We start from the raw sequence: 25,259 nt of genomic DNA on the forward strand, positions 1-25,259 counted from the left end.
CCCTTAGACTGCTCTTCTTAATGCTCAAGAAACTAACATCCACCACCTTCCCCTGTGGAACATTTGCTCCATCTCTCCATCATCTTGGTGACTCTCCATAGACTTGGTCCAATAGGTTAGCACTGACCAGAAGCATTGCCCCTGTAAAATTTGAAGTATGCTGGTAGCATATTTACCACATTGAACTTCTGTGTTTTACAAGGAGAATGATAATGCACTCGAGTTTATCTAAGGATATGGAAAATATCCATGCATACATATCTGATAGTGGCAAAGGAATAATTTTTCCTCATATTTTTTCTTCTTAGTTCACTGTTTTAAGAAATCTTTAATTGGTTTCAGATCAATCTTCTGTCAGAGATAATTTGAAACTTAGCCACAGAACTTGGCCAATTCTATCAGCTGCAGAGGAGTGACCCTAACAAGCCTTTCAATTTAGTTGAGAGGATTGTAAAAACTCTTTTTGAGCACATCAGAACAGCCAGGTGTACAATGCTATCCTGCTAGTAATGCTGAGTTAACAAGGAAAGGACAGAAAGGAGGGCAGAGGACATATTGAGGCATCTAGTAAAGAAGAAAGGAGTTTAAAATAACCCAAGAAACTGTTGCAGTACTTTTCAATCTGCTCCTCAGTATCAGCTGTTTTCTGCGTAGCTTGTATTGCATCACCTTTCCCAGTTACACTGATGTCACACTTCAGGTACCCCTTGGCTCCTGTCCTAATGTCAGCAGGGTCTGTGAGAAGCGCCCACTTGTCACAAAACTGATGACCTGTAAGAAGGACAAGCTTAAGCACTCAAATAGAGAATGCAAAACAAATGCAAATATTTTCCTCTTCACTCCCAGAAAGGGCACATCAAACAACATTTGTGCTTCCAGGAGGATTGTGCTTGTTTATCAGACACAGCTAGAGGGTCCAAAATGTTGTGTGACAAAAAAGACAAAGCTTGATCCAGAGCTCATTGGAAAAAAAGCCCATTTTCATCTATGTTTACTGAGATCATTGGCTAAAGCCCAGTGGAAGGTTGGGTGGTATTTCAGCAGCTGATGATCTCAGAACTCTGCAGCAGCAAAACCCTTTCTGGGAGCTGTGGCCAGGTGTTACACTGGCAGACAGCTAAGAAACAGAGGAAAGAGGGTGGACAGCCACCAGAAGAAGAAGAAGTAGCCAGGAGCAGGTTCAGCTCCATCTTTCAAGGGGGAAAATGCACACGACAGTTCACCCTAAACAGCCCTTGATGTAGCACTGCTTCAACAACTCCTTTGAGAAAGGTCCTAACATCCTACATTAAGTCCTTGGACATCACCCTGGGTATATACAGGAGTGGGAAGGAGAGAGCACAGTGTACCAGGGATATGAGCTCAAGATCAACCCTCAGAAACCACCCTCCTGCTAAAGTGTGAGCAGGAGATACAGGAGAGAATTCAGAGACTAACACAGTCTGAGTACAGACAAAAGCTGCTCACTTCAGATAGGCCGTTTCTCTCTAGTGACTGTTGCAGGAGCCCTGAAGAAAGGGTGGCTTGAATAACTCCACACTTTTGTCATACCTGTGTGACATGTACAGCAAGTGGCCTAAATGCATTCTTTCCCAAAGACCAAGAGCCCAGGTCCTTGAGTAATTATGGAAGAGAGGTATATTTTTTGTGAATGTTTTGGTTGTAAAAACACATTAAAAAAGGGATAGATGATCTTTTCTTAGCTTCAAATTTCAGAAAGCACTGGACAGCTCTGAAGATGACAAGTCAAGAGGACACATGGTCACCTCTTTGTCATCTTCACTCTCCTATTCTTTTCTGCTCCTTCACTTGTCTCATGCTCTCCTCACTATTCCTTCTACTCTCCATCCTGCTCTCCCTCCTCCCACTCCTTCTACCCCAACACACACAGCAGAGCTTTGGATGCTCTACAGCAAATGAGTGAAGTTGGGTTTTGTAGAACTGCCCACTCTGACCACCTAAAGAGAAGCCATCCTTGATAAGTGCTTCCCACCAATGAGCAGGTTGACAAAGTGTTTTCAGTGTTGAACTTTTCCCCAACAGTTTGGCTGCTATCCAAATACAAACACAACACTTCCAAAAACTTTTAAGTCTGTCCCTCGGCATAAACCACAAGCATCTAAACAGAAAAGCATCACATCTCCCTCTCCTTCCCTGCTTTACATCTCATTTAACAGACAAAACGGGCAGAAAATGCACCACTTACCCGGCTGACTGTACACTGTCCCCAGATCTACTTTAAAGGAACCTATCAGCACACTCCCAATCAATTTGTTGTGCATAACCTGTTAAAAAGGTTGAAGAAGGGTTAAAGAATGTCACTACCTCTCTTCCCAGTCAGCATAAGAAAGAGCAATCGAGACAAAGATCACATTTGGTTCAGAGGTAATAAGCAGCAACATCCAGCACCACCCAAAACTGGGGACGCATAGCCACAGAAGGTACAGCAAGCATTTGAAATATGTTCCCTACCCAATATTGTGCCAATTTAGAAAACAATACAGTGGCATCTGAGCAGAATCACACAGGTTCATCCCAGGTCCTAGGATTATATAAAGCAGCAATTAGATGGATGTGTCTCCCGAGCAGATGCACTTATAGTACTTATTCTGGCAGTTTTAAATAAATCATAATGAACGTAAACACACGGGGCAAAACTGGTTTCACTGAAGAAATTTTATCACTTTCTGTGTATAGCTGAATTGCTGTAAGAACTGAGTACACTCAGAGGACAAAGAATTGAAGTGTTTCTTTGCAACATTTCAATGTGCACATAAACCAAGAGACTCAATTCTGATTTACCCCCCACAATACTAACGAAATCAGAGGAGTAATATAGATGTAAATGAGATGGCAAGCAGGCCCCAGCAAGTCTGTCTCCTTATTCTTCATGCCAAGTAATGAATTGAATTTAATTGAATTCAAATTTAATTAATAATTTTCAATTACCATGATTCCCAGATCTATTTATTTCCTTGTCTGGTTTTCAAATACTTGTATGTGCCTCATTTCACAGATAAGGCAGAGGCTAGAACTGTATTTCTCAAAAAATGTATATCACCTGTTTTCAGAAGATCTAAAAAGGTTGAAATCTATTTCTTGGCTGTGGAAAAGCCTCTGAAAGCAGGATGAATTTTCTAGAACACCTTGACCAAATTGCAAAGAGAAACCAAGCCCATTCAAGTCCACAGAAGCTAACTCTAATCACTGGAAGTAAACAACTAAGCCTCTGACAGCATACCAGGAATCTGGAAGACCTCATACCCTCTCTTTGGACCTACACTTCCTGGATTGGGATACAAGACTTCTGCAATTTTGCACTGGATTTGTAATGTAAATTTCTCAAATGCAGGAGACATACATTTCAAAGTAAAGATCACTGATGCTTTCATCAAGACTCACCAGAAAACTCAGGTTTCCAGTTGCAATATAATGTCATTCTCTGTTAAGGGGCTGGGGCCACTGTGCCTCTGTGATTTAGGGAACACACTCAGTTGTCCTTGGTAATTCCTCACTTCAGCAGTATTTCAGTACTAATTAGCAGGTGCTGATAAATTGAAAGTCTCATTTTCCTCTCAAATGCAGGGTTTGGATACAGCTACACTAACTGCTGAACTGATGGACAAGGGCACTAATCTCCTTTGTTTTCCTTGAGCTTTCATATGCAGATAAATTCATTTGTACAGATTAAGCAAATTCAGTGCATGAATGCTGGCAATGGAGGCTGCCAACCTTTGTTTCTCCTTAAGTGAGATTCATGCTAAGCAAGTGCTGTGAAACTTTCCATCCCTCAGGGTTTCCTTCACTCCCAGCACACACATTTCCTCTGTTTCTATTCCCCTGAGAGACTGCATTCTCCAAAACTGTACTGCAAGGTAATGAATCTCTGTTTTCAGTACCATACATAAGCACTGCACTGGGTTAGTTTGTTGTCGTTTGTGGGGTTTTTTTAAAAAGTCATTTTTATCTAGAGGATCTTTAATTTCTTAGTGTTGCACCTTCATCAGGCATAAATCAAATAAGTTTGCTGAGCCTGATGAAACCATGCAGATATACAGCAGATAAAGGTGACACATTTTGCCACATCCCCAATACACTCAGAAAGATGGCACTCTCCCCTCCATCACTGGATATGTGGAATCTTTATCAAAAGAATGTGAGATTGGAAAGACTGGCCATATCTTGGAGAAAAATAACTACACGTCCCCCAACAGCAGCAGCAGCACACAAGAGTTGATGCCTTGGCACTGTGCTCATATGAACCATGTCAGAAACACATATAGGGGCCATACACTGGGATGTGAGTCATAGCAGCAAGGAGACATCTGCTCCCATGCAAAATAGGAGTAATTTTCAGCCTGTAGTAAATTCTGTCCTCAGAGATAAGAGGAGATTAGGTCTGTAGATACCTCCTGTATGAACTTTATATATGTGAGCTGTGCATGTGATACAGGGGATTTCAAGTGAGCCTTAGGATTCAGACTGACAATTTACTACCAGCATTGAAAACCTAGTTGTCCAGCTGGCCATGTGTAAATGAACACTTTTTATTCTGTAGGAAAAAGTCACTCCACTAGCAGCCCAGAAAAGCAAGTATAAGATGTGCCCCTATAGGTCCTGACCACCGCTTGTCTCTGTTAAGCACAATCAGCAGAAACCCTTTCCTGGTGTACAGTTTTGAAATTGACAAAGCATTTCAGAGAAAAAGAACCTTTCCTCAAGCAACAACTCACTATTTATTTGCAGAGAAATATCTGGCAAAGTGGATGGACTTTGGCAAAAAAAAAAAAAAACAAACAAAAACCAAACAGTTCATGAAGGGCATAGCCTGTGGTATTTCTAAATAGTACAAATACAGCATTGTCCAGAGTCTAGTGAGATCTTTAATTCCTCAGAAACCTTGCTAAATGTGGTGATGAGTCTCAGACAAGATAATTAACATGGCTCCATAGACTTGGACTTCCAAACTGCACATCATTATCTAATGCCCCAAGTCCAAAAGCATATGTGTCTTCCAGCAGGACTGTTCTGAGATGCCACAGAATCACAGAATCATTAAGGTTGGAAAATACCTTTGAGATCATCAAGTCCAACTGTTAACCTAGCACTGTCAGGTTCACCACTAAACCATGTCCCCAAGTGCCACATCTACACATCTTTTGAATACCTCCAGGGATGGTGACTCAACCAGTTCCTTGGGCAGCCTGTTCCAGAGCCTGACCACCCTTTCAGTGAATATTTTTTTTTTAATATCCTCCCCTGGCAACACTTGAGGCCATTTCCTCTTGTCCTATCACTTATTACTTCGGAGAAAAGACCGACTCCCATCTGTCTATAACCTCCTTTCAGATAATAGTAGAGAGCAATAAGGTCCCTCCATAGCTTCGCTGGAACCTTACTTGCAGTGAGCAGTGGAAGCATCACTGAACACTTGGAGCCCACTCCCGTTCTGACAGCAACCAGCCACTGGCACTCCCAGACAGCTCGAGAGCCACTGCTGAGGATAAAGTACCTGGACTAGTTTAGTTAGAAACAAGTTGTACTTGAGGAATTGAGATAAGCCAGACATTTCAACTCAGTCATTTGAATCAAGTGGCAGCTTGAAATTTAAAGGGATGATGACTGTGCTAACAAAAGTGAGCTAATCTGAATTTTCTCATTCTATCTTGTTAATTGCCAAGTCAGCAACGCGTGTCCTTGAAAAGGCAGACTAAATCTTCCTTTAGGGTTATGTTCCTTCAAATCACTGCCAGCTGCTTCTCCTCTTTTTCCTCTCCTTTATCCTTTTTCTTTCCCACACTACTTGCTGACTTTATAGCACTCTTGGTACCTAAAATTATTTCTCTTTTTAATTACATTATGAATCATTTAGAGCCAAAGTTACACAAACAACAATGACCTTTACGTACTGTGCTAAGCTTTCCCAGGTACTTACAGAGATATTGATTATTTTGTCGAACAGCAACACTTGTGGTCCAACGAAATCAAACACAAAGTACTGTGGGAAAAGGTGACAGCAGATCAGAATCATCCTTGTGATGGCAGCCAGTGCAGTCAGCTGAATGGTTCAACTTTTTGGGTTGCCACATAGAGTCCTGGTGAGACACTGAGGGTGCTGGGGAGGCACTGGTGGACACAGCAAAACCCTTTCCTTGCCCCCAGCTCGTGTCAGCTGTGGCCCAGACTAGAGGCTATTGTCAAAGGGACAGGAGGCACAAGGAAACCCAAAGGACCTGTTGGTTTCTGGGGTTGTTTTGGTCTTGTTTGTCACCAGCTGGAACAAGCATATGTTAAGGAAAGGCTGAAACAGTGAAATAACAGGAAGGGAAATGGGCAGGGTGAGCAGCACTATAGACCATGCTCCCAAGTAGATAATTTGAAAAACTGCAACAGCAGTGGGAGTTGAGCAGAATTAATTGAAGAGGGTGGGGAACAGGATGGATAGCGTTTGAGAAGAGAAAGAGCAAACAGAACTAAACCGAACAGAGCTGTTGCTGGTGCTTGACCCCCTGGACCGACCTCCCACCTCAGACATGCAGGTTCTACAAACTTAATTCATCCCCTTTTGGGCTACTAAATAATAGCGTACACCCAGAGCCACTGAAGAAAGTGTCTTCTTTAAGGGAAAGCACCTACCTCATTGTAGAAAGGGGCATTTGTGCCTTCCTTTACTGTTGTTTGCTTTTTCTCATCACCTATCTCAATGATCACCACAGGATCGATGTTCTCACCCACCAGCTGCCTGGCCTCGATGATAGTGATGGCAATCTGTGGGGAACAAGGATACCAGGCACATTCCTGGGCTCAGGTCCAGTCTGCCTGAGGAATTCAGAGGCGCTTAAGGGCCGTCACTCCCTGCTCACCTGATAGCTCTGGGCTTTCAGCTCCTCTTCGTGAATTCTAGTCACCAGCTTTGCCCTGTTTAAATGACAAAACAGGTCATTAGGCATTTCTAGGCAAAAGCTGGTACTTGGGCACATGTTGGAAAGACTTCTCAAGCACTAAGCTAGTATTGTTTATGGCAGGTAGCTTTGTTGTGAACTGTTAGGCTTGATTTCGGCAGCAGAGACCACCTTTGAACTCATATACTTGTTAATAGGGAAATGTTTGGCATCCACACAAACCAGTGCAGCTACCTGTCATGCATGGGAATGATTTCAGTTGCTGATCCCATCAAACCTGACTCCATTCCTCCCCTGAATGAAAAAAAACAACTGCACAAGCTCTTTGGTATAGAGATTGCTGTTCCCTCTGGCTTGTTTTCTTTAGCAAAGTTCATTAGCACAGTTGAGGCACTCACAGGATCCATTTCAATCTCTCTCTGCACTGGATAGCATCTGTTGATATCTTTGAGCTGACAATATTTTGCTGACAAGTACATCCCACTCTGTCATGTGGGAGAGCAGGAGTAAAGGGATCACTGCCATCAGTAAATGGATTATCTGTCAACAGATGTATTGTTCTAGGGCAATGCCATTCCTGAGAAGGATGGAAAAGGTGTTTTGAGGAATATTAGATAAGATACATGAAAGAGCACCTTTTCCTCTTTGGGCTTAGGGATCCAAAAACATCGGACAGAGCATTGCTGTTTATTGAGTCTTCCTCTCCCTCTTCTCTTCTTCCAAGGTTGTCATGGAGAAGAATTGCACTTTCATCATGATCACCTGATGAAGAAAACAAACAAGAAAGTAAAACTCACATCTGATTTCTTCTAGCAAAAAGGTCACGTGGAGCACAGCAGTGGATTTATCAGCATGAACTGAATATTTTATTTTTTGGGGGGGGGGCCCAGTTAGAGATAAGTAGTGGTTTGTATTGAGCAGCATTGATTGCAGTAGCAGCTCCCCTCCTGTGCAAAGCACCAGGCAGGTACAGACAGACACAATTTGCTTCTGTTGCAAGGCAGGCAGGCACAAGCCAGCTCCACAAAGGTTCCTCCCCCAGCAATCTCATATAACATCTACGCTCCCCAGCTGTCCTCCGGCTCTTGTTCAGCCTTCCTAGAACACAGGGAAGGTGAAATTGTCTCTGTATCTGTGTAGGCATAGCTTGGTTTTCAGCCCTTGAGGAAAAGTCCATAGTTTTCCACGTGTAGCACCAAGTTCCTATGACTGCCCTCCCTATCCTATTTGCCCTAGAGCACATTGTTTGATTATGGGCTTGCAGTAGCCTCTATTGTTTGCTCTGAGGCTAAAGCAGATAAAACTTCTCCCCAGCTGGGAAGAATGCTTTGTAATTAGTAAGAAAATGATTTTTAGTTTTCTCTACTCCAACAACCCAAACCCCTTGCTCTAAGAACCAGAGGATAAGCTTTTTAAAAGTATTGTCCTTTAGCTTAATAATGCTTATGGTACAAAATAAGCATTCCTGTTTCTGCCCAAGCACCAGTCAAGACACATGTGACTGGTTTATTACAACACTGTATTTCAGGGGCTGCAAAAATAGTTCATGAGACTACAAAAATAAAACTATAGAAGGTGAAGATTTCATTGTTGCTAAACTACAGATCCTGGTGAATTAGTGGTGATAGGAGAGAAATGACAATGGTAGGATGTGCAGGGGAATGTATCCGTAGTTTGGAAACCAGTGGTGTGTTAAGGGAAAGAAACAGGAGAATTTGTGCATCTTATGGGTGTACCCACATCAAAATAAAATAAAATACAATAAAATAACTGCTGTACATTTAAGAGGAGAATTGCTACTAAGTAAAGTTCACGGCTTTATTGAGCCAGCCCATCCAGCCATCCTGGCCTACACAGTTTTCTAAAAGAAGAAGAACTTCTGGAGGAATTACACACCTGTAATGAATTATCCATCTCTAGAGTAGAAAAAAAATACTTTCAAAAACATCTCTCTAATGTAAAAGTCAGACAGTTTTATTTTACTCCCACCTGCTCTTCCCAGTTGCAATATTGATTTATGAGGCCTTACCCAGTGCATCTTTGTTTGTAATAGTCAACCCTTTCTCGCCTTTTCTTTTCTTCTTCAGCTTCATGCCACCAAACAGCCCCTTTCTGAAAAAGTAAAGAAAATTGATCAGTGCAGACTCTTCAAGGCCTTTTCTGTGCTGGACTCTAATTTAACTCAAGGAGGTGTTAAGAGGAAGTTTTGATTCCCAAGGAAGATCATTATATTCTGAATTTCCTTTTATTGGGAGCAAACAAGAGAAAGCTCTGATTTTATGCTTCATCTAATTTTGTTTATTTTTAAAATTTGCCCATGTACAGGCAAAAATAATGAGAGAAGAGCCGAAACTTCTGACTGAAGAAAGGCAACAAGATGCAAAGAAAGTAAATCAAAGATAAGTTTCCAATCTACTGACTTCCCACACATGTAGTTCTTATGCCTGTGACAAGACCAGAGATAAAAGACAAATTACAGGATCCAGATCAAAAGCAGATTTCCACTGAATTAAGATAAACATAAATGTATTTGCGTAAATTCCTTGGTGATGACACCCATGCTATCAGTGGCTCATACACCACAACAGCTTTGCCTTTTATTTAGTTAGTTCTCACTCCCTTCCATCAGTAAAGCTATGAACTGGCCTGGACAAGTGTTTCTCTTCAAGCTTTTTTAGAGAAATGCTTCTGCCCAGCATCAACTGTGTGGGGCTTATCTGCCTCCTTCCTGTACTGCATTTGGGAATCAAACCATCTTAAAACCAATCATGCCAGTTAAAAATCGGTGAGGTCCTTTTTCAGATCATGCCTGGATAAAGTGGCTCTGTAGCCTCATTAGGTCTTCCATATTCCTTATCTTCAACTCAGTTTTAGCCACAAATCCCTGCCAGGAGCCTGCCACAGTCATCCAGGAATGCAATGTGTTCACAAGGTGAGATGCAGGCAGGGAAGCATGGCCTTAGCTGGTTGCCATCAGAGGTAAATCATGGCAAGACATTCAGCAGGGACCCATGGTGCAGTTCTGCTTCTTGGGAAACTGATGGCAAACCCCCCATGGCCCCGAGAAGGGAGACAGTACAGCTGCCAAGCTAAGCACCTAAAGCACCTCTCCCAGCATCAGCACGGGGCCAGGCTGGCTATTTAGAGGACTCTACTGGTTGTCCTTTTCCTATTTTACTCTTCTATTGGTAATGCAGCTCTTTAGTGAATAGAAGAAGTAGGGAGAACAGGGGGTGAAATGAAATATCCCTACAAACGTCACAGTATTTTCCTCTCAACAAAGATCTACCAGTCCCTCCTTGGTTACCAGCCAGCCTCATCCCACAAAACTCTTTGTTTGTCCCATGTCAGGCTCCAGGAGCACTGATCCTGCAACAGGACATCAATGCTGTTCTGAAACTTTACAAGCACAGAATGAAGTGTGACTACAAGACTAAGAACTTCAAGTCTCCAATTCACACCTGATCTACTGCTCCAGCTTCTGCTCTGCCATACCCTACAGACAAGGAAGGAGCTGATACACTGACAGAGAAGAAAAGCTGTGGGAGAAAGATGGGACTTCTTCCCCTTGCCCCTGAGCCCAGCTCAGCACAGCATCCATTCTTAGCAACATGGAAAAGAAACACCATTTTCTGCAATAAAGCTGTGCCCAGAGAGCTCCTTTCAACAGAAGATTTTGGAGGAGAGATGGGAAGATGCCAGCTGTCCTGCAACTGCCTCCCTTGGAGATTAAAGAGGGCAATTTAGCACAGTTATCCTTACACTTTGGAAAAGTTTATCTTCATTGTTTTCTTATCTTTTCATCCCTTTTCAAAGTGTGTGTTTTCAAGGCATATGATTCATCATTCAAGAGGGAGTTGGGGTGTGGAAATCAAATCTCTGAGCACTGAAGCATGCAGTTCAAGCTTTCCAGGTCTTTAAATGTTTTTGGAGACTTGAATCAATATTTAAAAATAACCCCTAGAGTCTGCACATGTCTTTTTACCAATCAAGGCCTGGTAAAGTAGCCACAGTAACACAGGAAACATACACGAAAGTTCTTCTTAATGGTAAACTGGACTGTGGTTGGAATAGAAGTGGGCAGTAATGGAACCTTGGCTTTGAATGCCTCAACTAAAATAAAAAAATAAAAATGGGATAAGAAATCAATAGAACCAGACTGACCCTGAAAGACTATTTTCATTAAATAAAAGCCTGTGGACTTAAAATTTTGAATTAACCAGACCAATCTGAATTATACTCAGAATTCCAAAGTCATTGCAAATTACTCATCTAGCTTTATTTGATGGTGAAAATGTAAATCCTATTGTTGCAGATATTATCTGTTTACTGAAACCAATATAGTTCAGATTTTGTATCACATAGTAGTGAAATATGTGGCTCAGTTTGCAGGCAATTTGGTCTTTCTTCAATTTGAAATGTCAAGAAAAACCTCTCAGCATATCTGAAACAGTTAATTTTGAAATGTTAAAATTACATGGCTTTATATTTTGAAAATATACTTCTTTACACCTCTTTTTGAGAGCTGAACAATCACTGAATCCCACACAAATTTGTGAGCAGTGGTGTATTTCAACTCACCAAGGACTTCACTTTTATTAGTACATTGCTCTGTACTATTTTCCCAACTATTGGTTCCATTGGTTCAAGAGGAGCTCTCTGTGGTCATGATTTCATACTACAGTTCTTCCAAGGAAATAAACATGCTGCATATTCCAGATGGAGATACAACCTGTGCTGCTCAAGAATTTTGTGCTATAAACTCTCCTGGCAAACAAACCAGGGACTGAGAGTCAAACACAGAGGATTTAGTAAAATGGCAGCATTTTCGGGCAGAAGCATGCAGTGACAAATTCTTTTTTTCACTGTCATCAGAGAACTTGTTTGCCTAAATTGCTGTAGGCATAAAAACTTTCCTGGGGAAGCACACAGTCCAACCATCCAAAACAAGCAGGTACCTACCAGCTGAATACACCTGATAGCAACCAGTGCTCAAACATCTGAAATCACCTGCAAACTCAAGGTGCATTTGGCTATGGAGGAAAAGATATTGCAAACTGAAAAGAGAAGCTGATAATGTTTAAAAATTGTAGTCAGAGCAAGCAAATTAAGTTTACTGGTCAGGCCCAAGAGGAATGTCAGCAATGCCAGGAACAATAGCAGAAAACGCACAACTTCTGTGTGCCAAAGAACGCTAAAATTTGACAGTGTGAGTGGAAATATAATACCCAGATAAAACATGGCTCAAGCAAAGCAAGAGTCAGAGGGTGACTGGAGGAAATGGCCACTAATAAAGCCTGATGTGGAAACTGGGCTGTCTTCCGTGATTCTTATGTTTATATAACACTGAAACTGCTTAAAGACAGAACTGCAGAGGGTGCCACAGGGTGACAGATAGAGAAACAGCCAAGTTCACCATAACTAAGTGGTGCCAATCTAGGAAGTAAACTGTATTTCAGTCTCAGGTTTTTGGTCTGTCAGAAGTTGGGGCACATGAGGGCATCAGGATGCACCTGAGCTCTTCTGCACCCATGGACCAAGTGCAGCTGTGACCATGAAGAGAAGTGTCCCTCAACAGTACCAGAGAGGCAGCAAGCACAAGTGGTCTGCAAGGGTCAGCTATGGGAAAGAAGAGTATGGGTTTGTTTGCCAAGATGGCAGGGCAGCATTCACTATGCATGGGATTTGCCAGAGAGAAACTTCTCTGTAAGGGTCTAAACTAAGTAAATGAAGTTTTCAGGGAACTGAAGGTATCAGTCCCTCACAACAGAGAGGCTCCATCACTTTGATATGTAAACTACTTTTCATCCAGTGTCAGTGTATACACTCTACTATTGTGCACATGGGTAACAGCCATGCTGCTTAATAAAACTATTTAGCCTTCTTAAAAATGTCTGTGGATACTCTTTTTGTGATAGATGCTTTGCTCTCTTGGAAGGAAGAAAAAAAGTAATCTTTCCTCAAACTTTCACAAACTGTTTCTCTTCACTGCATCTTCAACATAGCTGCTGAAAACTCAAAAATTACTCCATCCCCTCTGCCCAAAATGGTAAAAATTTTAATAAGAGAAGGTTTCAGTCTTCTGTGCAGTTTCACCAGATTTGATAATGTCCCGAAAGTTATTCCTGCCCATCTCTATCCCTAAGCCAGCCATAAAACTGTGTGCCACTTCTAGGTAAGCCCCAAAGATGTGAGGAAGTGCCTCCCATGTTCACCACAGGATGTCCTGGCTATTGGTGAGGCACAAACTTGGCACTACAAGAGCCTGGAAAATCAGGAGGGACTTGGGGTGTAGAAGTCATTCACCCATCATGGACCTATTTTCTTCCTTTCTGGATCCAGCAAGTTAACTTAAGACACAATAAAAAAATGTCATGTCCAAAGAGAAGCAGATGAAAGAATTCCTTCAGGCTACCAACAGGTTTCCTGTTGTAAGTGCCTTGATTAGAAGCAATTAAAAATCAGCCATCTCAGCTAACCAAGAACATTGCTTAGTTCAAAGAAAACTGAGTCTCCCAGCTCCTTTCACATGGGGACTGTAAAAAAATCTGGAGATTAGACAACTTTTTCTCTTCTGCATATGTACAATAACAATGTGGGCTTTACTTTATGATTGTGATTCACTGAGGTGTCCTTGATATAAATAGTAAATAAGAGTGGGACACCAACCGTAACACAGCATTTGACTGTACTCAGATCATGGTGAATTTGAACCAGAACTCTGTAAATACAAAAGTTAATTTCCCATTATCAGTACCACAAGTCTACTGGGTCTCTGAGTTAATTTTCATACTCTTTGAAAAAAAGACTCACAAATTGCATTCTCCTCTCATTAAGATTCACCTATAGCAGTTTCCAGCTTTTAAAAAAATCCTTTTGTGCTCTTTCTTTTTCATTTACATTGTCCCACCATCACAGAGGGTTCGTGATCACTTCTTGCACAGCATAATGTTCTCTCAGATTTCCAATAATTGCAATTTACAGTCTAATTTAAAGAAAAGTTGGCAAAAAAAGCACTTCAGGGTTGTTAGTATGACAGTACAAGTGACCTTACTAATTCAGAATTTCCTTGGAATTTCTCCACGTCATTTAGACTTAGTTTCTTCTTCCAGTAAAATCCTTTCAGAGGTGTCTGTGCTTGGAGAACTGACATATGAGGAGACTATCTTCTTGCTGTGGGAATGGTCACACATCATCCAGAGACAAATGGGCACCTCTGGAGTGCAGGGGATCTACTTCACTCTAGGTACTTACTGTATGATGGCAAAAAACACTTCTCCATCAGTTATAAGGTCAGAAGAATAAGCCGAGCCATCTAAATACAGGCATGTGTAGCTCGAGGAGAGACCTTCTGTCCCCTTCCACAGAGCCCCCTCTCAGTGCAGCTTTCCAGCTCTTGCTCAAGCAAAACCCAATCTTGGGCTTAATCTGCATTAGATCAAGATGCTTATCAAGGTCTATTTTCATAGCCTTGAGCCTTGTGATGCCCTTTTCTAGTGCCAGTGTGTGAGCTGCACTCCTGGTGAGCACAGAGGAATGAAACCAGGGAGTGAGATATGGAAACACAGAGGACAGACACAGATACAAACCCTGTTTTATCCAGCGTGTCCCCTGAGACCATCCAGTTCTCACGTGGCCATGGTGAGTGAGCTGCCAATGTGCTCCTGGCAGCAGAAAAATCCTTATTGGAGCAGCTGCCCTGTTTTTTCCCCCCAGGTCCCTTCTTCCCTGGAAGCAGCAGTCTCAGCAAACTTTTTGGAACCATCAAAATTGTGCAGTTCAGGGATGACCAAAGGTTTGTGCAGCTCAGATCTGAGCCAGCTTCAGTGCCTCAGGATTGTAAAGCTACGGGTGCAGAGACTGCCTTGACTGAGGAAGTGTTACAAACTGAAGAAAAAGGAAAAACCCTTGAGCCTTCTTACACATGAACATGAAATTGAATAGGTGTGTCTGTAATTTGCATTCTGTAAGGCGGCTTGGTGGGTGTTTTCTTTCAACAGAAGTTCATTTTCTGAGGAGTTTTGCAGTAGATCAAACTGTATTGCACAAGGTGAATAATTATCTACACATGATTGTTCTAATTTCCATCAAATAAACACAAGCAAAGGGAACGTAATTCTCGAGGTTCTAAAAATGTTTTATCCTTTCTTTCCAAATGCAAAAAAAAGTAAATCAAAACCATGTCTCATTTTATCACTTCCACAATATGTACTAGTCAAGGAAATTGAAAGGAAAAGTAAATTATCTCATAATTTAAAACTCTCATTTCAAAGAATACAACATAATTACAATACAAAGATGGGGTTTCAAAATGAAAAGCCTAATCAATCTAAAACAATCACATGAGCAGAGCTGGTTAATTCAACACCATTTTTTTATTAAGCTAGTGTGTCATTTGTGATAATAAATGAAATCCCGGCAAGAAATTTATTGCACTACATTTAATTATCAAAGAGGGCTGAATAAAATAGCTGCTATGTTCTTGGGCATATGGAAAGCAAAAAAAATCTTAATAAGTGGGTAATGATGTACTAATTTCATGCCTTCTTTTCTCAGGATTTCAGAAGTTAAGGGAAGATTTTTCCTGTTTATTTATTTAATTTATTCTGGTTCCCAGTGCAGGGTTGCTTCGTACATTATACTGTCAGATCCTTCATCCTGTTTCAGCAATGAGCTTCCCTTTATCCCAAAATCCATTATTTCTACTGTGGTTCTTTCACAGTTTGGAGCTCTTATGAGCTGTCTTAACTTGTTTCCATTTTTCCTGAGTTCCCACTGGTTCTACTGTTTTGACAGGTCGGAGGATTTGCAACAGAAAATTTTCAGCTCCTCAAGAAAGTGAATACAGAATCCTGTATGAGAAGCTACTATTTAAAAAACAGTTGTTGCACACATACAGGTATCAGTTCTGAAGCTTGGGGTTTTTCACATCTATGTGATACTACAAGATTACATGTCTCAACTATTAATATCTCATCGATAAGAAAACAAAATTGCAAGGTGACAATACAGTGGTCATTATCAAATGATACATACTAACTGTACATTCAAGAACAGGCTCTAAATGAGCTACTGGGGAAAGAAATTCTGCTGTCTTTGAGGATAATTCTCTGTAAAACTTCAGTTTCATGCACTGCAGCAGTCAAAGCCTGAAATCAGCCATTAGAAAGCATAAGAAATGAGATAAAAATATGACAGAGAGCATCATATGCCACTAAATTACTGCATTTTGGCTACAGCTCATTGCTCTCTTTGCTCCTCTCGAAAGGAACTCAAAACTCAGCAATGTGGAGAAAACACTGCTAAGTGTGATCAAAGGAGGGTCCTGGCAGAGTCTGTTCAGCCTGAAAAAGATACAATATTCTGCATTTTTAAGATGGTGCAGCGAGTAAAAATAATCAAGCATGCCTGAGAAGCACTGAACTGGCAATCAAACACAAGAAGATGGTCCTGGAGTCATCACTGCTGGTCTCTGAAGTCAGCAGCTCAGTGTGTAGCATCAGTTTAAAAAAGTTAACGCAGTTCTGGATATTGTCAGGATGGGTGTAAGGAAAGAAGCAGTGAGTGTTATTTTGTCTGTAAAGCACTGGTGAACCTACACAAGAGGGTCCACATAAGACAGTACACAGAATAAATCAGGTCAACGTTTCATGTACTTTGGTCTCCACATCTCAAATAAGATAACGCGGTTAGAGGAGGCACAGAAAAAGGGTGGGAGAAGCCAGCTTATGACAGACTGAAATAGCTGGGACTCCTCATTTGGAGAATGGATGGCTAAGTGGGAATAGGATCAAAATTTGTAAACTTTAACTGGTGAATGAGGTGAAAGCAGAGCTGTCTGTTACTCAGCAAAACCCACAACACTAGAATGAGGATGCACTCAACAAAACAAGACTGAAAATACTAAAAGGACCAGACAGGGATGTATCCACTAACATATGATAAAAATGTTCTGGATGCTGGGGAGAATGAACCAGAGAAACCGCCTAGGCTCATGTGCTCTCACTGAATATCACTTCTTTTTGCCACTGCTGGAGAAGAGCACAGCGCCAGATTGATATGGGATCTGACCTCAGAGGGTATTTCTCATGTTCTGTTTATTCCCTGGTCATAAACGCCAAATCTCTGCATGGTTGGGTAACCTGGCAGTCATGCTAGATTTCAATCAGGAATCGGTTCACTATCACATTTCTGTCTGAATGATCAAAGCACATAGCATAACATTTCACCAAAACTATATCTAATCCAGCATAAAGCCTGATAGTGAAAAAACTAATCCATTCTTGGAACACACTTGAACAGGAAGGTGATTTCATCCCCAGTTAGCAGGCTCTCGTGATCATCATGTTCTTGAGAGGTATCTGAGTTTACTTATTGTGGTATTGTATAACCACAGCTGAAGCAGTGTTTGAAAGTGAGCTATAAAATAATGAGTGACATGAAAAGATGGATAGAAAAGAATTTTCTCCGTTTCAGTCCCCAAAACCACAAAAACACAGTGCACAGTGACATTATCAGGCAACAAGCTTAAAACAAATGAGGGTGTGAACAAATGAAGTGTTCTTCAGTGAGAACATAAATCATAAGACAGGTTGCAAGGAAGGTTTTTGAGCTGAAGAAGTCAAAGAGATTTCAGGTATATTTATGGAGCTTGTGGACAGAGTGTCTGATATCCATCCAGCTTGTAAACTTTCTAAGTGTGTGAAACTGCTGAGGGCCTGATCCCTTGCTCATACCTGTTTCACAGACTCTATTTGCAAGTATCTGCCTCTGGCCCCTCTTGGGAGGCAGAAACTGGGCTACAGGAGACTTTAATGGTTTGACCCAGCTGATTCCATGTTTTTCAGCATTTTAATTAAAAAATATTATTTCCCTAGATGTCGTTATATGCAGAAGAAGATATACCAGATATAATAATACACACTCTGAACAGCATATAATTTGAACTTTTGAACTGTGCACAGTTCTGCCACAAACTATGTAAAACTCCAGACTCTGAGGTTTCAGAGACAGCAGCACCACAGCATGGGACCTCTGCAAACACTGGCCACTTACCCTGGCACATACAGCCTTGTTCTTTCAAATCCTGTCCCTTCTGCATAAAATCAATGACTTTTTATTGACACATTTAGCATCCTTCTACATAATGAATCATGACAGCAAAGAAGCCACATCCTGAACAGGTTGTAGTGGTAATAGTCAACAACTTCTCTTATCTCAGTGCACAAGATCTGGGTAACAGATTTACTAAATACTAACCCATGCCCAGAAAATAAAGAAAGCAGTTATTACACGCAGGGGCATCATTTCTCTGGTTCCTGCACCTCCCCTCCACAGGGAGCTTAAGCCATTACCTGCTGAGCTCAGAAAGACTTCCCATGACTTTGTGCAGCTGGAAATTATTAAACACTGCACAATGCATTATAGACTAGATAAATACCAGAAATAATAATCACACCTCCCAGAAGCAGTTAAAACAAGCATTAAAGGACTTGTTGATTTTCTTTTCTTTCAAGAAAAAGTCTTTAAATATAATTATCTGAATTTAATTCAAACCTTGGAAGAATTTCCTGAGGATATTGGACGTACCTGTGGGCCTGAGATGCCACTGCTGAGGTCTCCATCCTGCTGGGGTTTTTTCGGTTGCTACCTTGTACCTTCTAAACAGGTTCTCCAAGGTTATAGAATCATTTAGGTTGGAAAAGACCTCTAAGACCATCAAGTCCAACTGTTAATCCAGCACTGCCAAGTCCACCACTAAACTCTGTCCCTAAGTGCCACATCTACATGTCTTTTAAATACCTCCAGGGATGGTGACTCAACCACTTCCCTGGGCAGCCTGTTCCAATGCTTGATAAACCATTCAGTGAAGAAATTTTTTGCAATATCCAATCTAAACCTCCCCTGGCAACACTTGAGGCTGTTTCCTCTTGTTGTATTTGCATTTAAGGCTGCATTAAAGTTTACTTCTTGCTAGTAGCAAATGTGGTGCCTGGTTAGTCAATTTGGTAAACACTGAACAAGAACAAAGACTTACCCCTCTGCAAACATTAACTCCTCTTGCTTTGCAGGGAACTGCAAGAGCCAATCAGTGACCCAAGTGCTGCCCTTGAACAACAGCTCTGAGCTAAAAGGCCACCAAGATTTTCACACCCATCAAGACACCTTAAAAACATTTGGATTTTCTATAGACCTAGCAACCACTCTCTGGAAAAAAAGGTCAATTTAAAGTATTCTTGAAATTTGCACCCACTTATTTTTTAACAGGAACATAATTTCTTTTTCTCTATTTTTTCTCTTTTTCCATCCATACCTTCCCTGACTTCTCCCTGTTGCAGCCCAAAGTACAGAACTCAGGATTGTGGGTTTCCCTTCTATTCCTCCCACCTCCCCAGTCAAAAGGCTTAATATGTATTATTTTTAATTAATAAACCATCACATTAGTCACAATTCACGCCTCCAGTGTTGTATGTACAGATACTTCCTTGACATTTCCTCTTGGACATAATCCAGTCATTGCTGATTACAAATTACAGAGGCACAAGACCTCTTTTATTCTGCACTTCCCAAAGGCCATTTTCACACTGTTCTTAACCTTGTCTCATGGGAACTGACCTTTAGAGAGGACAGTATATTACCATGAGGTGGAACGTGTCATTAAGGGCACCTTTGGAATTAAACATTTGAACTGCAGCAGAACCCCAGCAGGGGGATTCATTATTCCCAAAATACATAATTAAGCTCCCTGCTGTGATGAAGTACTATGATGAAGCACATGAGGCATCAGTAGTTTTACTGGAGCAAAAAATGCAGAGAAATGAAGCTACACTAGGCAGCTTAACCCAAGTGATCAACGAGGTTCAAAATTCTGCATCCCTTTGTTTCTTCTGGGGGAATTTAGGGAGATGGCTGCCTCTGTAGGTCAGCCTTATTTGCTCTGCCTCTGTTCAAGAAGATTCCAGTCTAGCTGTCCTGCCCTTCACCAGCACCAATTATACTCTTGTTTGACTCAAGTGACTGGGCAAAGCTCTGCTAAGAGGAGAAATGATAATTAAATCAGATATCTCATACAATCCTATATCTTTAAAAAGCATGTGCAATATTCCCTTTTCTCCACTGGAGCAGAAAATTAATGCTTTTTCTTTTTATTCATCTTTCTGAATTTTGCAGTTAATCCCAAATTCTTATGCTGACTTTTACTGGGGGTGCTCTTCTTGAATTTCTTTTTCTTACACAATCAAGCCACCATGAAAAACAATAATGACAGAAATCACCAGCAGCTCATGCTTTAGTTTTGGGTGAGATTGTGCCTAAGTCCCAGGCAGTTACTATTGATTTAGCTGTCTAATTCCCTTAAGAGGCTTAATAACTTTTTCTTTAAAAAGCTTGAGCTACACTAAGGAAGGGAAGATCAACAGGGATAATAGCACACAGCAGTACACCTAGTCCAGACAGACTTGGCCAACAGCAGAACAGTGTGGCCCCTTGGGACATGTCACACAACGCTGCCACTTCAAAGCACATTCACCAAAGTGAATTTTTAAAGCTCTCAGTTCCTAGATGAATTCCTAAACACTGTGAGAAGTCAGTGAGCCCTCTCAGGGGAGGGGTCGCTCAGAGACTGGTAACATGGAAAAAAAAAAGAAAAAGGAAAATTAAAAAAAAAATAAAAAAAAATATATCTTCTGCAGGGCTGAATTGAGAAACTATTCATGACGTGTACAGAATGGTTCCACTACCCTGCTCTAAAAATTGTGATCAAGTAAGTTGAACTGGCAGCTCTGCAGGAAAAAGCTGTCAGGGAGAGTCAGTCCTGGGCACTCAAGTACCCACCAGTGGATATCAGTTTTGCTCACCAGCATCTTGGCAGGAAACCAAACTCTCCTTGACTCTCCAGAGAGACTCTCTGCTGGGCTGCAAGCCACCTACACCATCCAGGTCCCAAACAGCTTTTCTTCTAACTGGACAAAGCTTCCCATGTGGCCTGAAATAATCCAATAAACATCCCCTTTGCTCAGCTGGAAACGGTGGCTCTACATTGAGGACTCAATTAGTACTTGAGTAGCAAAAGTTCAGGTGACTTTCAGCAGCTGTCTTGACCTAATTGAGTCTCTCTTTTTCTTTCTTTCTTTCTTCCTTCCTTCCTTTCTTTCTTTTTTCTTTCTTTCTTTTTCTTTCCTTTCTTTCTCTTTCTTTTCTTTCTCTTTCTTTCTTTTCTTTCTTTTCTTTCTTTCTTCCTTCTTTTCTTCTTTCTTTCTTCCAGCCTTTCTTTCCTTCCTTCTCTCCCTTGTTCTCTCTCTTTTGTTCTCTTTCACTCTTTTTTTTATCATTCTTTTTCTCCTTTCTTCTTTCCCTTTTCTCTCTTCTTTTCTTGCCTTTCTTTTCTTTTACATTTTGAAATGGTAACAAAACCAAGTCTTGATTAAAAGAAGAGACACTGTTGGGAAAAAGTGTAAAGTAGAGAATATGTGTGTCTTGACTGCTTCATTTTCTATAGGAAACGTTTTCAGACTTAGGAAATCGAACAGTTAAGGCTTAAAGAGGTGTAAATCATCCTCCAGGCCATATGGGATGCCTGCCTTGAGCTGCCAACAGGGCCTTTTTAAGCAAATGTAAACATGTACACTGCTCCTCAGTCCATGTGCCTCCAGACTGGCAAGGCTGGCTAGAAGTCTCATTGACTGTTCTGTAACTAAGTACTGTAACAGCAAGGAAAGCCTGTGAGGGTGGTAACTCCTCTTCTTATAGATGGGAAGGACCACGTTCCGCTTGCAACTTCTGCTTGTGTTTCCTGAAATTCCTATTTCCAGAGCTGCTGTGCGACTCTGGAAACAGAAGCAGACTCTGTGTTTGTGTCTATACAGACACTGAGATCAAACCATGTTTGCAGAGCACTTGATACAGTGGAGAGTGTTCTTCAAGGGACTACCTTTTCCATTTCTTATTACTCACTAGAAAAGTCATGGCTGCCATATAAAGATAGGTACTGAATTACTGAAATCAGACTGTGTGATATTTCCTATCTGTATGATCAATGTACTGATAATTCCACTCCCCTCAGCCTTTGCTAGAGAAACTAAAAGCTCTTCACACTGTGCACATACCCTGGCCCAAACACAGTGGGGTCCAGGCCTCTATCTGCCATCTTATCAAGGACAGTGAAAAACGTCACCAGAATAATTCCAGCTGTTGCTATGTCACACAGGAAATGCTGGACGAGGAGAACAGTGTCCAGGATTGGGATAACGGGCTTCAGGGCTGCAGTAGCCAAAAGTGAAGCTTTCTTCAGCAGATGATTAACAGCATCCCACTAAAATTGGTGCAAAATAAAGGGGGCTGGTTCCAGCTGTGGTGTTAACACAGGAAAGCAGCAGCAAACAGCCTCATGGGTACCCTGCCTTCACCAGCTGTCCACCACAGATCATCTAACACACCAGAAATGATCACATAACACACCACAAATCACTGTCTGAGGGGCAACATTTTTCTGAGCCGTGCCTCTTTTCTCCCCTCTCTCAGTAAATCCATCAGTGGCAATATTTGTTAAACTCATTTTTTCCCGCCCTACTCAAAGGTCAGCTTTGTATCTCCCATTGCCATCCAGCAGAAACACCCCTGACCAGCTGTGGGCATCAACCCACTGGCCACAATGCCAGTGCCTTTGTGCCTGCTGTGCAAGGCAGCACAGGGCAGTAATCCCTCCGCCCAATGGATTGCTCTGTGCCACAGGAACAGGTGGACAGAAAGTGCTAGGCTGTTCATTTTATGAATCTTAGGCTGAACAGTAACTCCCATGTATTTACAGAGAGGGTGTTTCTCTGAGCTGCCTGATAAAACAAGGTGAGGGCTGTGCCCAGCATCAAGTTATAGGATACTTAGGAGTGTCAAGAAACAGAAAGCTTACATAAGGAGAGGTTTTCAATAGTCAATATGTTAAAAAAGTGACTCAGCCTCTCTATTGTCATAAAAAGTAGACCAGACCTGGGCTAAGCCCAGCCTTCAGGGGAAGGGAAGGGATAAGAAAAAAGTCAAGATGTAGAATCTATTTCCAGCCTCGTTCCTGGCACATCCAAAGTTATATAGCTTTGAGTGGTCTGTTCAGTTAATAGATTTAAAACATTTACCTGTCCCATGGGAAGAGCATCAGGAGACTTACGTGTTTTTTGAGAAGTGGTCTGATCAAAACTGGTGTTTATAGAGATGGGCTGGTGCCTCTAAGGCTTAGATAAAACGGTTCCTCACAACTACCCTAGGCACTTAGTGATTCACATGTTTTGTGTTCAGTTCCTTTAATGGGTGTAGAATATTGTTCTCAATCACCTTTGAAACCCTGAGGGACTTGGTGACTTTTGCCCCACTGAGCCAGGTGGTAGATGCCCTGTTCCTTGGAAACATTCAAGGCCATGTTGGACAAAGCTCTGAGCAACCTGATCTTTCTGAAGATGTCTATGGCCAGGGGGTAGGACTTGATGACCTTTAAAGGTCTCTTCCAAGCCAAACCATTCTATGACTCTAAGGGGTCCCAAACTGGGCATGTTGCTGCCAAAATCAAGCAGCTATAAACAGATATCAATTCATTTTGTGGCCAAGTCGAAGAACCTGAAGCATAAATCAGCTGCTGCCAGGGAGTCATCAAAGCATTGGAACAACCTTATTTGAGAGAAATTGATACTTGGTTAGAAAAACTGAGAAGCTTAAATAGGCTGTCTCCTCAGCAGGTATAAATTGGTGTATTGTGTTCTCTCAGTAACTGGATGGCCCTCTAAATGGGATTCCTGTAATTTTTAAGGGAAGAATCCATGTGTTAAACACTACACAGAAGCATCTAGCTAATGATTCAGCTGAAAATAAGTAAAGAAGTTTGATAGAGCCAAGTATAAAGAGCAGGATTTGACTTTTGTGAAGAGATGGTGAAAAACTCATCATGGGCCAAAAGAATTGCAGATATGGAAGTGACTGTACAGGATCATAGCAGGAACTTCTTTCCAATGCTTCCTACAGCTTTGGGGAGAGTGCTGCAGGGTGTTCAGACAGGGATGGAGAACCAGGACATGCTGACTGCTGCGAGACCTGGGTGGTGTGGGCCAGTGCTGTTGGGTTACCCTTGGTGAGTGTATTTCTTCCTAATATTGAGCAGATGGGTGCTTTGATGTAAAGGGAAATATTTAAAATTTGAAAAATATAATAAATGCTTTGTGGAAGTGAAGTATTACATTCAGTGCCCTACCCAGGAGGACATCAGAGTTGTGATACCATCTCTAAGTCAATCTTTTAGCACTTGCTGTACCAGAAGTTTTTATTTTAGGAAGATAAGACATACTGAAATGCAGAGGGGGTGGTACTCAGGAGCTCTGAATTGTAATCCCAACTTTGCTCAAGGCAGCCAAGCAGCTGCAGGCAGGTTTCTGTGCCCTTGCTTCCCCTTCCACCTCCCTGCTTCTTCAGCAATGTGTTCAGGCAGCAATGTGACTCAGGCAGCACAAACTGACTCAGATCCCTGCTAATGCCTTTGGTTCTACCTTTGCAGGGTCATAAAAACCTACTCTATCTACAAAAGTAATGAAGCATCAGTGACAGACTTGGATCTGTGCTGGTCTGCAAAAGACACCTGCTCAGCTGAAAAGGCAGAGAGCAGCCTCACTGCCAGGTCAGCCAGGAGGGGCCTGTAATCTGTCTGTAATTAGTCTTGATACCTCACTTAATGCCCTGTGGGTGTTAAAACAAGCCTGGGAAGAACTGCTCCTGACCAAGCTTTGTCCCGTGAAGTTAGGTAGACAAGTATCCCTTGCTGAGCCATTTCTCACAGGCAGTGGTTCAACCCTTCACAGTCTGTGCCAGGTCTCAGTATTCCGGCCCATGTTTTGCAACTCAGCTGTGCAACCTAATTCTCCCCAAGGGGCTTGTTATTTTACAGTACTCCCAAAATACTTAGTCCTTAACTTAGCAAAGACCACTGGCATGATTTGTCAGCAAATTACTGCAGAGCTAGAAAAAAGGAAAGGAATCATAAATCCCATTTGGGTGGACTTGGTGCACAATATTATGTATGGTTTGGATGCCATCATAAATCCCAAGTCAAAGGTTAGTCTCCTGTGAAGGTATGAATTAAGTCATGGTGGTTTAAGTCCTCTCCCTCCTTGCATTCCTAGTCATCAAAGGCTGCCTGGGCCATGCATACGAAACATACTTAGGGCTGCCCTATTTTGTACCAAACTCTTATCAGTCCCAAAGGTTCTTGTGTGCTCTGATGGGGAAGCAAGATTCTGCCTTCTGTTCACTACAGCTATCAGGACTCATGACCCAAAACTACAGCCCATCCCAAGGTTCATCATCTCCCAGTGATGCTGTAAAATATAC

General features: G+C 41.7%; 1 protein-coding gene across 1 annotated transcript in view; it reads right to left on the reverse strand.

Moving 5' to 3' along the window:
- The window catches only part of FER1L6 (fer-1 like family member 6), an 85,180-nt gene that overhangs the window by 52,600 nt on the left and 7,321 nt on the right, over window positions 1–25,259 (reverse strand). Inside the window, exons 2-8 of the mRNA XM_064645475.1 lie at window positions 8,932–9,014; window positions 7,538–7,664; window positions 6,864–6,918; window positions 6,637–6,768; window positions 5,936–5,998; window positions 2,207–2,285; window positions 615–771 (exon numbers count right to left, since the gene is read on the reverse strand). Coding sequence (XP_064501545.1) covers window positions 615–771; window positions 2,207–2,285; window positions 5,936–5,998; window positions 6,637–6,768; window positions 6,864–6,918; window positions 7,538–7,664; window positions 8,932–9,014 — 696 coding nt within the window. The remainder of the gene's footprint in view (window positions 1–614; window positions 772–2,206; window positions 2,286–5,935; window positions 5,999–6,636; window positions 6,769–6,863; window positions 6,919–7,537; window positions 7,665–8,931; window positions 9,015–25,259) is intronic.

Source organism: Pseudopipra pipra, chromosome 1 (assembly GCF_036250125.1).
Source record: "Pseudopipra pipra isolate bDixPip1 chromosome 1, bDixPip1.hap1, whole genome shotgun sequence".
NCBI lineage: Eukaryota > Metazoa > Chordata > Aves > Passeriformes > Pipridae > Pseudopipra > Pseudopipra pipra.